The sequence below is a fragment of the Lontra canadensis genome, unplaced genomic scaffold (genome assembly GCF_010015895.1).
Source record: "Lontra canadensis isolate GAN:19392208 unplaced genomic scaffold, GSC_riverotter_1.0 scaffold35, whole genome shotgun sequence".
NCBI lineage: Eukaryota > Metazoa > Chordata > Mammalia > Carnivora > Mustelidae > Lontra > Lontra canadensis.
Window position 1 is genome coordinate 10591550 of NW_022631029.1, and position 14856 is coordinate 10606405.

A 14856-nucleotide genomic window follows, 5' to 3' on the forward strand; every position below is an offset into this window, starting at 1 on the left:
CTCCGGTCATGATCTTAGGGTCCTGGGATCGAGTCCCGCATCGGGCTCTCTGCTCAGCAGAGAGAAGGCAGGGAGCCTGCTACTCCCCAACCCCTGCCTGCCTCTCTGCCTACTTGTGATATCTCTCTGTCAAATAAATAAATAAAATCTTAAAAAAAAAAAAACAAAAAAATGTTTTGTTTTATATATATATAAAAACAGAATAACACCTGGCAAGGCAAAGAACTTTGATTACTATTTTCCTCCTTCTTTTCCTGGTGACTGCTGCATGTTTATTCTTACATGAGAAAGCCAGAATAATTCTGTCAAATTCTATTTTTTTCTTCCAAGATTTTATTTATTTGAGAGAGAGAGAGAGCAAGTGAGTGTGCATGAGTGGTGGGAAGGCGCAGGAAGGGAGGGAGAAGCAGATTCCCTGCTGAGCAGGAAGCCCAACACTCGATCCCAGGACCTGAGATCATGACCCTGAGCTGAAGTCAGACACTTAACCAACTGAGCCACCCAGACACCCCATTTCGTCAAGTTCTGAAAAAAATTTATCCAAGTCTTTTATGTCCGTGAGTAGACGGTTTCTCTTCCCGTAAGTTCCAAATATTCCTTTCAAGGTTATTTCTTAATGTATTTTGTTAAGGTGAATCAGATATTATCTTCTACATGATTTTCCTAATAGTTGCTAAAGTATATTCAACATTTTCACCTTTCTTTCAAAACTCTTGTGGATTATTGTTTTGTTTATGTAAGAAAGCTATTGACTTGTATATGGATTTTGAAATCTCTATTTGTTGAATTGTTTTTCAAAACTAGTTAATTGTTCCCCCATGATCTGCAAAAAGGTTTTGCCACTTAACTGTTAGTATTTTTACTATTTTTGTTTGTCTTCATTGGCTACTTTCAGAAAAATATAGATAATAGTAGAGCAAGCAGGCTTCAGTCATGAGAAACAAACATAACTTTAAAAAATAGCTTTGAGGAAATACCCGTCTAAAACTTAAATGAAGACAGTTACTATACTTTATCAAATAATTTCTCCTTTGATCTAATAATATAATGAAGTGTATTACTAAATTTTCCTAATTTTGACCAACTCCTGCATTTCTAGAATGAACTCCCACCTACTAGGTCATATTGTTCTTAAATAACTAACTTGGTTTCACTTATAAATAAAAATACACTTTCTCCAAGAATTTTCTGCATCAACATTCATCCGTTAGGCTCAATTGCAGCTTTTCTGTTTTAATTTTGTCAGGCTTTGGAATTAAGGTTATTCTGGTTTTGTAAAATAAACTGGGAAGTCTTCTTTGTTCTCCACGCTTTGAAATAATTTTAATAGTACTATAACTATAGGTCTCTTAAAGGGTTAAAAGAATTCACCCATGGAATTATCTGACCTGAGTACTCTGATTAGCTCTCAGAACATTTTGGAAAAATTTCTTCTTGTTGTCCACTTATGTGTTACCTCTCTTCTTGATTCTTTAGTAATTTTTAGTGTCCTAGAAAATTATTCATTTTATTCAGGCTTTCAAATTTATTAACAGAAATGTGTAAGTCTTTAAATTTCTTCCCCATTTGTATGTCTGAGCTTAACTGCCTTCTTTTTTTATTAGGATAGTTGACAGTATATCTCATTGGACTTGTCCAAGGATCAGCACTTGGATTCAGTTTTAAATTCTATTTTTCAATTCTACTGTTGTTTCCTAAGCATTAATTTCTGTCCTACAGCTCCCTTCTGTTTGGCTAAGGTTTTATGTTGTTACTCTTTTTCATTCTGCATTTGAATACTTTATTCATTTATTTTCTGGAATAGGTATTTTGAAATGCAAAATCCTTTTCTGTGTGGCTTTTAACTACATACCTTTTCCAAGTTAAAATTGTCTTCAGTTCGACTGTCCTCTGAGTTGTCTGTGTTCTTCTCGTCATCCCCTTTATCTGCATTTGCAAATACAGACGCCACTCGGACCACAGGCAAGGGCACATCCCGAGGGACAAACCTCACTGAACTGATGGGCATGGTCCACAGTTTAATTTTCTTAAAAGATTTGGTTTTGGCAGAATACCGTGATTCGCAGACAAAAACATCCTCATCTCTAAAGTTTTCTGGGCATAATTTGAAGTATTCCTGGGAGATATAAGAATAAGATTATTAGTTAGGTGAATGTTCTGGAAACCAGTCAACCAAAAAAAAACAAAACCACACATCAATCAAGCAAACACTAACCTGTTAAGACTTTCTGACAGTTAACAACAAACAGTAAATGGTTAGCAATGTACAAGCCTCTCCCTGCTACAGAAGGGCCTTATTAAATATATACCCTTTAGCTTACCAACTACCTTTTTGAAAATATATTAGCATTTCACACAGCTATAATGTTCCTAAAAGCTTTGGGCAGGGCTCAATGTGCCTGTATCAGATAGATACACAAAAGGTATACTTTATTACCTAAAAAGCACACTGACAATTTTTAATGATCTTCCAGAAAACGTCATCCTCAAAAATTAGCCTGGCAGTATAAAAAAATTTAAGCGAACTTCATACAGCTATACAGTGTAGGCAAGCAAATGGTGGTATTTCATCATCATGATCAGATTAATTTCCTCCTAAATCTTTACACAATGGCATATAGACACAGCTTTAAAAAATTTCAAATTTTAAAAGAAAGGGTCTGATTTATAAATACGACTTTTTTTGTGTTTGTAAATTTTATTTTCATGGAATGATTTGTACTTTGGAGACTAAGGAGTTTCTTACCTTGACAAACATGACCACACATTTTCCTAGAATTTTACTAACGGGAACTTTATTATAATAGTCACTCTTAAAAACTTCTTTTTCTAGAAATTTCCGTGTAGCTAGATGGAATGTTTCATTTGGCCGATAAAACCAACAGCCATACAACCATTTTTCACCTCAAAACAAAAAGGGAGACAGAGAGGAAATTACCATTAACAGAAATCACACATTCTTGCAAAATGAGCAAAATCTCCATCCATTCTGCCATGGCCTGAACAATGTGCTTTTTAGGCCACAGTGTCTTAAAATCGTTATCTTGGAAGAAACGATACTCTCAAGTAATGAAGCATAACGAGGCCTAAAAAATGCTACATTCCCCCTCATACTAAAGGATGTATAATATATAGGATGAAGAAGGCGGTGAGACCTGCCCTAGTCTGCTGGGGCCAGGACACACTCCAGACTGCGCTTTGGTAAGGACAGAGCATCCAAAGCATAGAAGGGATACAGTGAGCACTCAGGAGAAGGAAGACAAAGGCATCTCACGAGGAGCAGCTGAGGGAACTGGACTGCCTAAGATCACGTTTCCGTCTGCTTCTGGCTTCATTAACTCCTATTTGTTCTCCCTGTTTTACGTGAAAGGCAACTGTTCTAGGACGCCTTTTTGAAATCAAATTCTAAGCCAAGACACATGTCACACTATAATCATTTCCTTTTTATTTGTGATTTGTACCGAAGTGGTTCTACCAGGGGTAAAACACGAGCCTTTAGTTCTTGTGAGGCTCTGCCATCCCACAGTCTGGGTTACTGTGTGTTTTTAAGAAATAGCAGCAGTTGAGTGAATGAATCTCAACCTCACTTCAGGAAGCTGCATTTCCTTTGACTCAACTGTGCCACTCAGGAGAGTGCTAGATCCGACGTTTTTCACATAGCAGGTGCTTACTTCTATTTACCGATACAATTTAGAACGACTACTGTTGCAAGGCATAACTGTCTGAGTTACAATCTCCTTCCCTGAGGACCAAGGAGAAGTAAAACAGTCCCAGCTCACCAATCTGCCCTTTGATTTAAACCGAACTTACCAGCAGAATCTTCCCAAAGCCTCTCAATGCAGACGATGTGCGGCTGCAGGCCGGCCTCTGCGGGCTCCACGTAGACGTAGTCTCCAACATGGTACATGCTGTTCTTAAAGCTGCAGTCCTGGCTGTACGTGCGGTGTAAGCCGGAGAGGCCTGCGGCGCCTGAGGAGTCTTCACTCTTTTCAGCTTCTTCGGTGAAAAAGACAAAAAGGTTCCCATTAATGGGATGTGGGGATCAGATGTAGGATTCAAACAACATGTACCAATATGTTTCATTCTTTCCTAGACCTTCAAGGGCAGGATTCAGGACAGACGGCATGATATCTGTATTCCCAAGAGCCTTTACACAAACTTGCCTTTTTGAGTTACAACCAACTGTCATTAATTTAAGTAAATGCACAAATAAACAAAGGACCTACACAATTAAAATAACCATGTTAATAATATATGCTCAGTGTGTCATTCTGGATGATAAAGAAAGGTATAAAGAAGAAAACAGCTTACCTGTAAATCATGCAGTCCTGGAAAAAATCTCATATGTACTTCCCTTCTATCAGTGCCTCTGAAAATTTTTCCCCCAATAGTTATTATGTGGGTATGTCAAAATGGAATCTTAGAGTTGAAAAAAATATGGAATATGCGTATCATACAATATAATGTAAACTATGTATGTCTACACTGAAGATACACTGAACAGGGGCACCTGCCTGGCTTAGTCAGAAGAACATGTGACTCTTGATCCTGGGGTCATGAGTTCGAGGCACATTTTGGGGATATAGAGTACTTAAAATAAATAAGTAAATAATAATAACAATGATAAAAAGATACACTGAGCAGTTCCCAAGATTAATGCTCTTCAATGAGATTTATTTTTGCTAAGTAATATTTTTTGATGGCTACTATGCAAGCCATCATTTGCAAATACCATAGGTTTTTTTTTTTTTCTTTTTTAGATTTTATTTTTGAGTAATCTCTACAGTCAACATGGGGCTTGAATTCACAACCCCGAGATCGAGAGTGGCACGCTCCATTGACTGAGCCAACCAGGAGACACCCCAGTGTTTTGTGCTTTTGAGGATAAAGCTTTGCTCACATCTTTATTTCTTTATGATAATTTCCTATAAATGCAACAGCTGGAAAAAAGCATTTTAAATGCTTTTTTAAAAAGATTTATTTACTTGACTGCGAGAGAGAGACAGTGAGAGAGAGAGAGCACCAAGCAAGGGGGAGGAGAAGAGGGAGAGGAAGAAGCAGGCTCCCAGCTGAGCAGGGAGCCTGACAAAGACTCAATCCCGGGACCCCTGGATCATGACATGAGCTAAAGGCAGATGCTTAATTGACTGAGCCACCCAGGTGCCCCTTAAACATTTTTTAAAATGCATATTCAAACCAACCCCAAAAGTCTATACCAATTTTAGTGCCTCACTGTCTAGCCACAAGCGTCTGTTTCTCCATTCTTGCTCCAACACTCCTATTATAATTCTTTTTTTTATTTTTTAAAGATTTTATTTATCTATTTGACAGAGAGAGATCACAAGTAGGCAGAGAGGCAGGCAGAGAGAGAGGGAAGCAGGCTCCTCTCAGAGCAGAGAGCCCAATGCAGGTCTCGATCCCAGGACCCTGAGATCATGACCTGAGCCGAAGGCAGAGGCTTTAACCCACTGCGCCACCCAGGCGCCCCTCCTATTATAATTCTTTAAAAATTATTTTATTTGAGAGAGAGGGAGCACAAGTGGGGGGAGGGGCAGAGGGCGAGGGAGAAACAGACGCCCTGCTGAGCAGGGAGCCTGATGTGGGGCTCAATCCCAAGATCCCAGGATCATGACCTAAGACAAAGACAGACACTTAACTGACTGAGCCACCTAGGTGGCCCCACATCATTTCTAAAAAGTTTTGCCAATTTTGGCGGAAAATGTTATCTAGTATTTGATTAGTCAAATGAATCCCTATAAGATAGACAAGGGATTCACAAGGTTCTTGAGATTATATACCAGCAGGAACATGGTGAACTGAATTGAAAGGTACAGAGACAGTACAAAATGAAAGAGTGTTAGTTAAACCCCCAAAATTCTAGAGACAGGAAACAGGCTGATAAAAGTGCTCACCTGCAAACATATGCTACCTTTCATGAAAAATGATGATGCAGAGGGCAGACTGCTGAGCCACAGAGGAATATTTCTAATGACTCTGCCCAGCTGGATTTCAAGATTGCTTGGAACTAATGACTCCTTCCATTTCTCCCTTTCTGAATGAGACTGTCTCTCATTATCCCATGCAATGTGCCGTCACTATGTTATAGGAGCAAAGAACTTGTTTTTTAGTTTCATAGGTCCACAGATGGAGAGGAATTGTGTCCCAGGAGAGATCATACCCATCTACATACATTTAAATGATTTAGATAATAAGATTTTGGACTTTTGAGCACAAAAAGCTGATAATATTTAGATGAGATTCTGATACCTGGGAGAGGGGTGTTACTGTAACAAACACCTAAAAAATAGGGAAGTGACTTTGGAATTGGACAAGAACAGAGACCAGAAGAATTCTGAGAAGAGAAAAACGCTCTGCAGCCTTGAATAGACTGGCAGAGAAATGGACCTTAAGGACTTGGCAGTAGAAGGCACAAGTGGAAATGAAGAAAATGTTGCTGGAAAGGAGATCCTTGTTACATACTGGCAGAAAGCCTGGCAGAACTGTGCCCTGCAATCACTTGGATTCTAACTAAGCCTCTTGGGCTGATCTCTTTGTTATCTTTCTCCTTTTCTGTTTGTTGTTCCATTGCCTCTGAGCTTTCTTCTTCATCTGCTAATCCTTCTCTACATGTTTCCTTTCTGCCGTCATTAAAAACATTTTAAAACTGAATGACTTTGACCTATAACTGTGTCAACTTAAGTTATACCACCAGTTACTTTGATACATTAATATATATTTAGCAAAATGCTAAAAAAAAAAAAAACCAAAACTGCCTATAAGTTCTCTATGTACAGTTTTCTCCCCCTTGCCAGACCCATCCCTCAAAAGAAAAATCTGTCCCTAAGCGTGACTGCCGGCATGCCGGAGCTAACAAGTTTAAAGGGCAAGGGGTCTCACGACTTAGAATACATCCTCTCAGAACTGTACCTCTAGCCTTTCAGACAACTGCTGTCTCTCAGTCTAGACACTTTAGGGCAATCACTGAAAGGGTTGGGGAAGGGAACAGAGGTTCAACTCCTTTAAATGTAGACTTTCAGCTGTTTTCACACCTCCATCTGCGGGCGTAGCTGGTGCGGATGGCTTTCACCTGCAGGCTTACTACTCTTCTTCATCAGATGCTGGCAGGGAAGTCAGTGTCAGTTTGGGCAACTTACCCAAACTCTCATTGCCACCATCTCCTTCTCCGTTGCTTTCCTTCTCTCTCTCTTTTTTATTTTTTTTTGGAGGAGGGGAATGGTTTACATTTATGTCTTTTGTTTTGCTTTAAAATCCCCTTTCCATCATCTTAGAGGTGTTTTGGGATATACTAGCAGTAGGCATCTGTACAGTCTGCCACGTTAAAGTGAAAGGCCTCCATGTTCTCTTACCTTTGCTTACTTCCCCTTGTATGAGTGGTTAGTTTTGACATTTCATATAAAAACAGGGTGTGTGAGATCTTCTAGTTTCCCTTAATTTCCATCATTATTAAGACACCTCCTCTTATGGCTTAAAGACATAGAGGGCTGACTGACATATACAACCACTATCCTACTTTCTGGCGGTTTGCTGTCTTTTTAATATTCATTGAGTTACCTGACACAGGGTGATCTGAAGCAGACTACGGTCTTCTCGTGGCTAGTTACAATAAGCCTCTGGGTCCCCCTTCCTTATCAGTCCTTCTAGTGCTGACTTCACATTGTATGGCAAAGCACCACTTCTTACCTACTTCCAGTCCCACCACTGGGAAATATAGTCCCTGAGCTGATGTTTAAAAAACATCAACATAGGGGCACCTGGGTGGCTCAGTGGGTTAAAGCCTTTGCCTTCGGCTCAGGTCATGATCCCAGGGTCCTGGAATCGAGCCCTATGTCGGGCTCTCTGCTCAGCAGGGAGCCTGCTTCCTTCCTCTCTCTCTGCCTGCCTCTCTTGCCTACTTGTGATCTCTGTCAAATAAATAAATAAAATCTTAAAAAAAAAGACAAAAAAAACCCAGTGTTAACAGGGCTGCTCTTGGCAGCCTTAGAAAGCAGCTCTGTGCAGCAGGGCTCCCTTTCCTCTTGTCAGCAAAGGCCTGTAGGCTCCTGAGACAGGCACAGCAATGGGAAAGGAATGAACATCTCCTACTGTGTTTTTTCTTTATGCGGCTCTGTTTTTCTATCACAAGCCTTTTTCACAGATTAAGTCGCTGGAAATATTTCCTCGTGACAAAGGATCAGTCAAGGGCAGTGACCAACAGTTTTTAAAATGTCAGTACCAAGGCTGCCTAGTGGGTTCACGTATCATTGCTAATCCACCAAGAAGCAAGACAGCAGGTACTGTCATAAGCTCCTGCTCCTCCACTAGAGCTAAAGCCTTAGAGCAGCGATTCCCACAACTGAGTGTGCATCAGAACCACCTACACGACTTGTTAAAACATAGACTGTTGGGTCCCACCCTCCGAGTTTCTGAACTGATAGGTCTGGAGTGGGACTAGAGAATTTTCCTTTCTTTTTTTTAAGTAGGCACCACGCCCAGCACGGAGCCCAAAGTGGGGCCTGAAAGCTCACAACCCTGAAATCAAGACCTGAGCTGAGATCAAGACTTGAACTGAGATCAAAAGCCTGAGAATTTGCATTCCTCATCAGTTCTCAGGTGATGCTGATGCTGTTTGCCTAGGCCACATTTTCAGAACAGTCTTACAGTAATTCAAGAAGCAGCTGTTACTAATTTTGCATTGCCAAGAAGTGTCGATAAAACTTAAAAAAAAAAAAAAAAGCCTAAGTATACAAAATCTTGTCAGTAGAAACAACATGGATTGTCCCAAATGTCATACCCATTATGGCACTGGCATTTTCTGTTTCCTCTTTAACTGATTTCCATCCTGATTTTTATTATTTTCTCTACTTACTTCAGGTTTGATTGGCTTTTTTCCCCTAACTTCTTGAGGTGGAAACATACCTATTTTAGATCTTTACTCCTTTCAACATATGTATTTAAAGTTATAAGTTTCTTCCTATGAACTGCTTTAGATATATCCCATAAATTTTAACATATCATTTTCATTAATTTAATACATTTAATTAATAATTAAATACATTTCATACATTGCATTCCATTCAAGATTTTTCTAATTGTTCTTGTAACATCTTTGATCCATGGGTTAGAGGTGAACCACTTCATTTCCAAATATTTGGGGATTCTCCAGATTTCTTTGTTGCTAATTTCTAGTCTAAATCCCATTGTGTTCAGAGAGCAAACCTTCGTATGATTTCAATCCTTTTAAATCTTCTGAAACTTGCTGCATGACCTAACGTATGGTCCGAGATAATGTTGCCTGTGTGCTTGACAAGAATGTGTATTCTACAGTCCCTGGGCGCAGTGTTTCACACGTCAACCATCAAGCCAGTTGACAGTCCATGTCTTAGCTTGCTGTAAAAAACCCACCATAGCCAGGGTAGCTTAAACAACATTCATTTCTTAGTTCTGGAGGGCGGAAAATCCAAGATCAAGATGCCAGCAGATCTGGTGTCTGGTGAAAGCTCACTTTCTGGTTCACAAATAGTCGTCTACTTGTTCTTCATCCCCTTATAACGGTCCTCTCGTGGTGGCTCGACCCCTACAACGACACCCAAACCTAATTACCTCCTAAAGGCCCTACTTCCAATTACCATCACATTGGAGAGGAGGCTACAACACATCAGTTTTGGGGGAACGTAAATTTCCAGTCCACAGCAATGCTATTCCAGTCTTTTGTACTTTTTGCTAGTTGGTCTATCAACTGGTGAGAAAAGATACTGATTTTTAGTCTAGTTGGTCCATTAATTGCTTAGGAAGGAGTACTGAGACTATAATTATTAAACTATTTCTCTTTTCAATTCTGTCAGTTTTTACTTCATGTATTTTGAGGCTCCACTATTAGATGTATAGACATTTATAAATACTACATGTTCCAATGTCCTGACCCTTTTAACGCTATGAGGTATCCCTCTTTGTCTCCAGTCATAGTTCTTCTCTTAAAAGTCCATTTGGTATTGATGGTGCCACTCCAACTCACTAGTACATCATTCCCGCTTCTTTTCCTTTCAGCTTATTTTTGCCTTTGGCTCTAAAACAAGTCCTTTACAGACCAGCATAAAGTTAGGTATTTTAAAATTCAGTCTGCAGGGGTGCCTGGGTGGCTCAGTGGGTTAAAGCCTCTGCCTTCGGCTCAGGTCATGATCCCAGCATCCTGGGATCGAGCCCCGCATCGGGCTCTCTGCTCAGCGGGGAGCCTGCTTCCTCCTCTCTCTCTCTGCCTACTTGTGATCTCTGTCAAATAAATAAATAAAGTCTTAAAAAAATAAAATAAAATAAAATTCAGTCTGCAATTTGATCCAAGTGTTTAGTCTACTCATAATATGTAACTTACTTTTTTTTTTTTTAAGATTTTATTTATTTGTTTGACAGAGAGAGCAAGAGAGTACAAGCAGGGAGAGCTGCAGAGGGAGAAGGAGAAGCAGGTTCCCCACTGAGCAGGGACCCTGATGTGGGCGCTGGATCCCAGGACCCCGGGATCATGACCTGAGCTGAAGGCTGCCGCTTAACGACTGAGCGACCCAGGCGTCTCTATAAGTTACTTATTGATGTGACTGAATTCATGTCTGCCCTTTGTTATTTGTTTTTTACATGTCTTATGTTTTTTGTTTCTTTTTTCCTTCTTTACTGCCTTCTTTTGTGCCAAGCAAGTATTTCTAGGGTAGCACTTTAATTCCTCTGTTGGGTTTTTACTGCTATTTGTTTTTCGTAGCATTACAATATGCATCTGTAACTTACCACCATCTACTTCAGGTTGATCCTAACTTGATTTTGTTAACTAGTGCGGCTTTGCTCCAAGAGCTCCATTCCTTTGTGCTACTATTGTCATATATAACACTTCTATAAATGCTGTAAACCTAACAATGAGGTTGTACCTTTTTCTTTAAACAATCCTAATGTTTTTGGAAGAAACTGAGAGAAGAAAAGTGAAAAAATATAGGCAGACTTTTATATTTACCCACAAATTTACCATTTCCACTACTCTTCAGTCCTTCCTGTGGATTCGAGCCAACCATCTGGTGCTGTTTTCTTTTGGCCTGAAGCTCTTCCTTCGGTATTTCTTACAGAGAAGATCTGCCAGCAGTGAATTCTGTTTTTGTTTATCTAGGAATGTCTCATTTCAGCTTCATTTTTGAAGGATAGTTTCACTGGCTATACTGGTTTATTCAGTTCTTGTCCCTTTTAGCACTTTGAGTATCATGTCACTGCTTTCTGACCTCCATTATTTCTTCGGAGCCATTATCATACTATTGTTCTCAAGATTTTTCTTTCAGCAGATGTAACTAGAGGTGGTTCTCCTCGTGTCTACTTAGTGTTTTTAGAGTCATGGGCTACTGTTTTCCAACAAATTTGAAGTTTACAGCCATTGCAAGTATTTTTCTCCTCCCTTCTTTCTCTTCTGTCCTCTGAGACTCTCAACATAAGCATACGAAGACACATGGAATGAAGGTGTGCACCGAAGTCTGCTTAGCCAAGGGTCAGCCAATGATTTAGGTGAAGACTGTCCTCAAACACCTCAAATTTGTAAGGACTCACCTTCTGCTAACTGATGTGCATGTGGCTTGGGGGACACATTCAAAGTTGTAATTAATTTTCAAGTATCCCTTGTATTTTGCTTTTCGTTAGATTCTTTCATCTTGCGTGCGTGGGCACAGTTTTCCAGTCAGCCAAGAGTATGTGAGAGCTGTGTCAGACCTTCTATGGCTACTTTCCAGGATATCCCTCAACCTCAGCTGTAATCTTGACTAGCAAAGCTGCAGGTTTACCCCATTCACCTCTGTACTGATCACTTTTAGCTGGCAAAGACACCCCTCAACCACATACACTATCGCCATCCTAAATGAGTACATCCCCTCTGGTGGCAAAGTGGCTGGGTTCTGTGAGGCTAGCCTTATGGTGGTAAATATTCTTGCCAATCAGGTTCCCTTCTCTTCTTTGCATATGTCATTGTGCATGAGAATTTGCTTTAAGTCAATTTTATTTTGTTTTCTTACCTACAGAAAGAAAAGCCCTAAGCAAATGTGATGCGAAAGACTAACATAACTCTTGGAAAATCACAATCCTAGGTATGTATGTGAACTCAACTCTATAAGAAACACACCTGAAATTAATGTAACATTGTGTGTCAATAATGCTCAGAAAAGGTAGCTACCTGTCTCATGAAAAGAATGAATAATGATAAAAGCCTTGTAAGAAATGATCAAATTTCTTCTTTCCTCAGTAAAATAATGATTTTAATTATTTTGAGTAAAAAACCAATTTTACCAAGTTTAATAGAAATCTTTTTTCTTTTTCTTTTTTTTTTTTTTTTTAAGAGAGTGAGAGCAAGCAGGGGGAGGGGCAGAGGAAGAGGGAGAATCTCAAGCAGACTCCTCACTAAACCTGAACTAGGGCTCGATTCCACAACCCTGAGATCATGACCTGAGCCAAGGTCAAAAGTCTTAACCAATGGAGCCATCCAGGCACCCCTAAATCATTTTTCTTAAAGGGAAGCTGTTTGCTGGATTTTAAGGAAGTTCACTTTAGGATGCCTGGGTGGCTCATTCAGTTGAGCATCTGCCTTCAGCTCAGGTCATGATCCCAGGGTCCTGGGACTGAGTCCCACACCGGCTCTCTGCCCAGCTGGGAGCCTGTTTCTCCCTCTGCCTGCCACTCCCCCGCTTGTACTTGCTCACTCTGTCAAATAAATAAATAAAATCTTAAAAAAAAAAAAAAACAACCCAAAAAACATTAGTTCACTTAGTAGTTTTCAAAACATAACGACTAGTACTCCACATCCTTCCTCTTATCCATTTAAGGATTCAGCAGCTTGGTTCCTGATACATCTCTTCATGACCTTGTAACATTTCCTGAAATCATGTATACAGGTAATAAAACTAAATGGTTTCTTCTTTTCCAAAGAAATGTGCTTTTTTTTTAAATCATGTTATCTTCTTCCTGATGACCTCATTTAGGCAGTAACAGCACGGGAGCTATTTAAAGATTTACAGCAGTTGAGGAAGCCTTAGGCCACTGCTGAGGGCAGCACTGCTTAAAAAGCTACTGAGTGCACTTGGGAGCAGGGGGTTTTTACTCTGGTCCATGTCCAGTAAACTTTACTTACAAAAGAACCCCAGAAATGACTTACACAAAATTCCCTGCATCCTTCTTATTTCTTTTGCAAGCCCATTTGGAGGCAAAATAGAAAATAGTATAAAGTGTACATGTGTGTATATATATGCTTTGAGTGAGGACACTGATTATACTGTGTCCATTTAGGTGGGGAAATCGAATTCAGGAAACGTTTTTTGAGCTTCTTTTCCTCTAGGTCATTTATACTCTAGATTTGAAAAGAGAAAAGAGAAGTTCTTTGTAAGAAATGGTTTTGTCCCATGTTGGATCAATACCACACAGGCCTGTTAGACACAGATGGACCACGAGGATAAAGTTCTATGTGTGTCTCGGCCACACATACGCAGGTGCATGGGCTTGGGCAGTGCAGGTGCGGCCGTGGATGAGGTAGGCCCTCTCTCTAGCATAGTGGCTTCCGGAAATTAAGGACACATCTTCGAGTACCTTCAAATGCCAAGCGGCAATCTGAATCTGGCACTGGCTCCTCTTCAAAGGAGCACCACTGGAAAACTATAAGGAAAAATACTTATAATGAAAGATATACCTCTATGAAAATGGCTTCAAAATATGAAAAAAACCTAACAACCACATCTTCCAAGAAATCCAGTAACAGTCCAACTCCACTTTGTAAACAAGTAAGCAAGCAAGCAAATAAACCAGCATGTGAAAGAAAACTGGTTAACGTAGGAAGTGTTCCACAGACAAACATTAAGCCCTTAATTAAAGTCTGTATAAACCATCCTAAGCAAGCTCATTGGTGCTGTTAAATCTGCTGCATTCTATTTCACTAAAATGTGACACTCTAGTATTTTTGGGTGTCACTACTTTTGGTCCACCAAAGTGGTCCAGGATCCAGACACTGGTTAAACTCACCTTAGCAAATAACCAATTATGGCTGGAAGGCCAGGTTTTCATCTCAGGGTACTGGATGAACAGTGAATGCCTGGCGAAGTCCATTTCCATCTCATTCACACTAGTAACAGTTCCTGACAGTATTATGTGAGCAGAGAGGGGACTTTGGGGATCAAATACATGCTTCCTGCAGAAGTTAGTCTATGCCAAAGACATGGTCATTGTAGCATGTGGATTCTCCTGCCGGCCGCCCACCGACTGCTGCAGTGGGCTCAGGCAGAAGTAGGGCACGCTGCTGCCCATGCCTGGGGGTCCAGTGCTGAGCGAGAAGACATCAACCAAGGCCTAGACGTGCACCGCCTCCTCCGTGGAGAGTGCGGCCAGTACGTCCCAGTCACAGATGTATATCAACGAAGTGAGCCTAGTGCTCTGCATCCTGGGGGCAGTGGTGCAGTCGTGTTCCAGTCCCGGTGGTCCTGGCTGCCCCAGCCCCATGCTGGTGCCACCAGCAGCACCACTGGCTGCAGGGCCAGCAGGCTGGCCATGACAGTGACTCTAGCAAGTCCAGAAATGATCAAATTTCTAATAAAAGCTGCCACTGTCAAAATATTTCTAAATTCTAGCAAGTAACTCAAAGTAACATTTTGGGGCTGATACAATGAAAATAAAAATTTCCTCCTAGTATTGTGGTTCAACCAAAATATCATCTCCCCTGGCCCAAATCTGCAGGAGGAAAGCCGTCCTGCTTCATGACAGGGCAGAATCTTGACGCACTCACTGCTGAGAATGCTCCCCAGCTCCAAGCAGGTCCCCAGGCTTCTTCTGCCAATAGTATTTTGACCTGGTGAGCTCCACTCCTGT

At 40.5% G+C, this 14856-nt stretch overlaps 1 protein-coding gene and 1 pseudogene across 21 annotated transcripts in view; both read right to left on the minus strand.

Annotated features, from left to right (window-relative positions):
* PBRM1 (polybromo 1) overlaps positions 1–14856 on the minus strand; it is a 128926-nt gene that overhangs the window by 43152 nt on the left and 70918 nt on the right. For 18 of the 21 annotated variants that reach the window (XM_032868256.1, XM_032868255.1, XM_032868261.1 and 15 more), the window contains 3 exons: positions 3811–3996; positions 2747–2904; positions 1853–2116 (listed from right to left, as the gene is read on the minus strand). In XM_032868256.1, coding sequence (XP_032724147.1) covers positions 1853–2116; positions 2747–2904; positions 3811–3996 — 608 coding nt within the window. The remainder of the gene's footprint in view (positions 1–1852; positions 2117–2746; positions 2905–3810; positions 3997–14856) is intronic. The other 3 variants (XM_032868268.1, XM_032868270.1, XM_032868257.1) reach the window with 1 other exon arrangement.
* On the minus strand, positions 13885–14708 carry LOC116874021 (annotated as a pseudogene).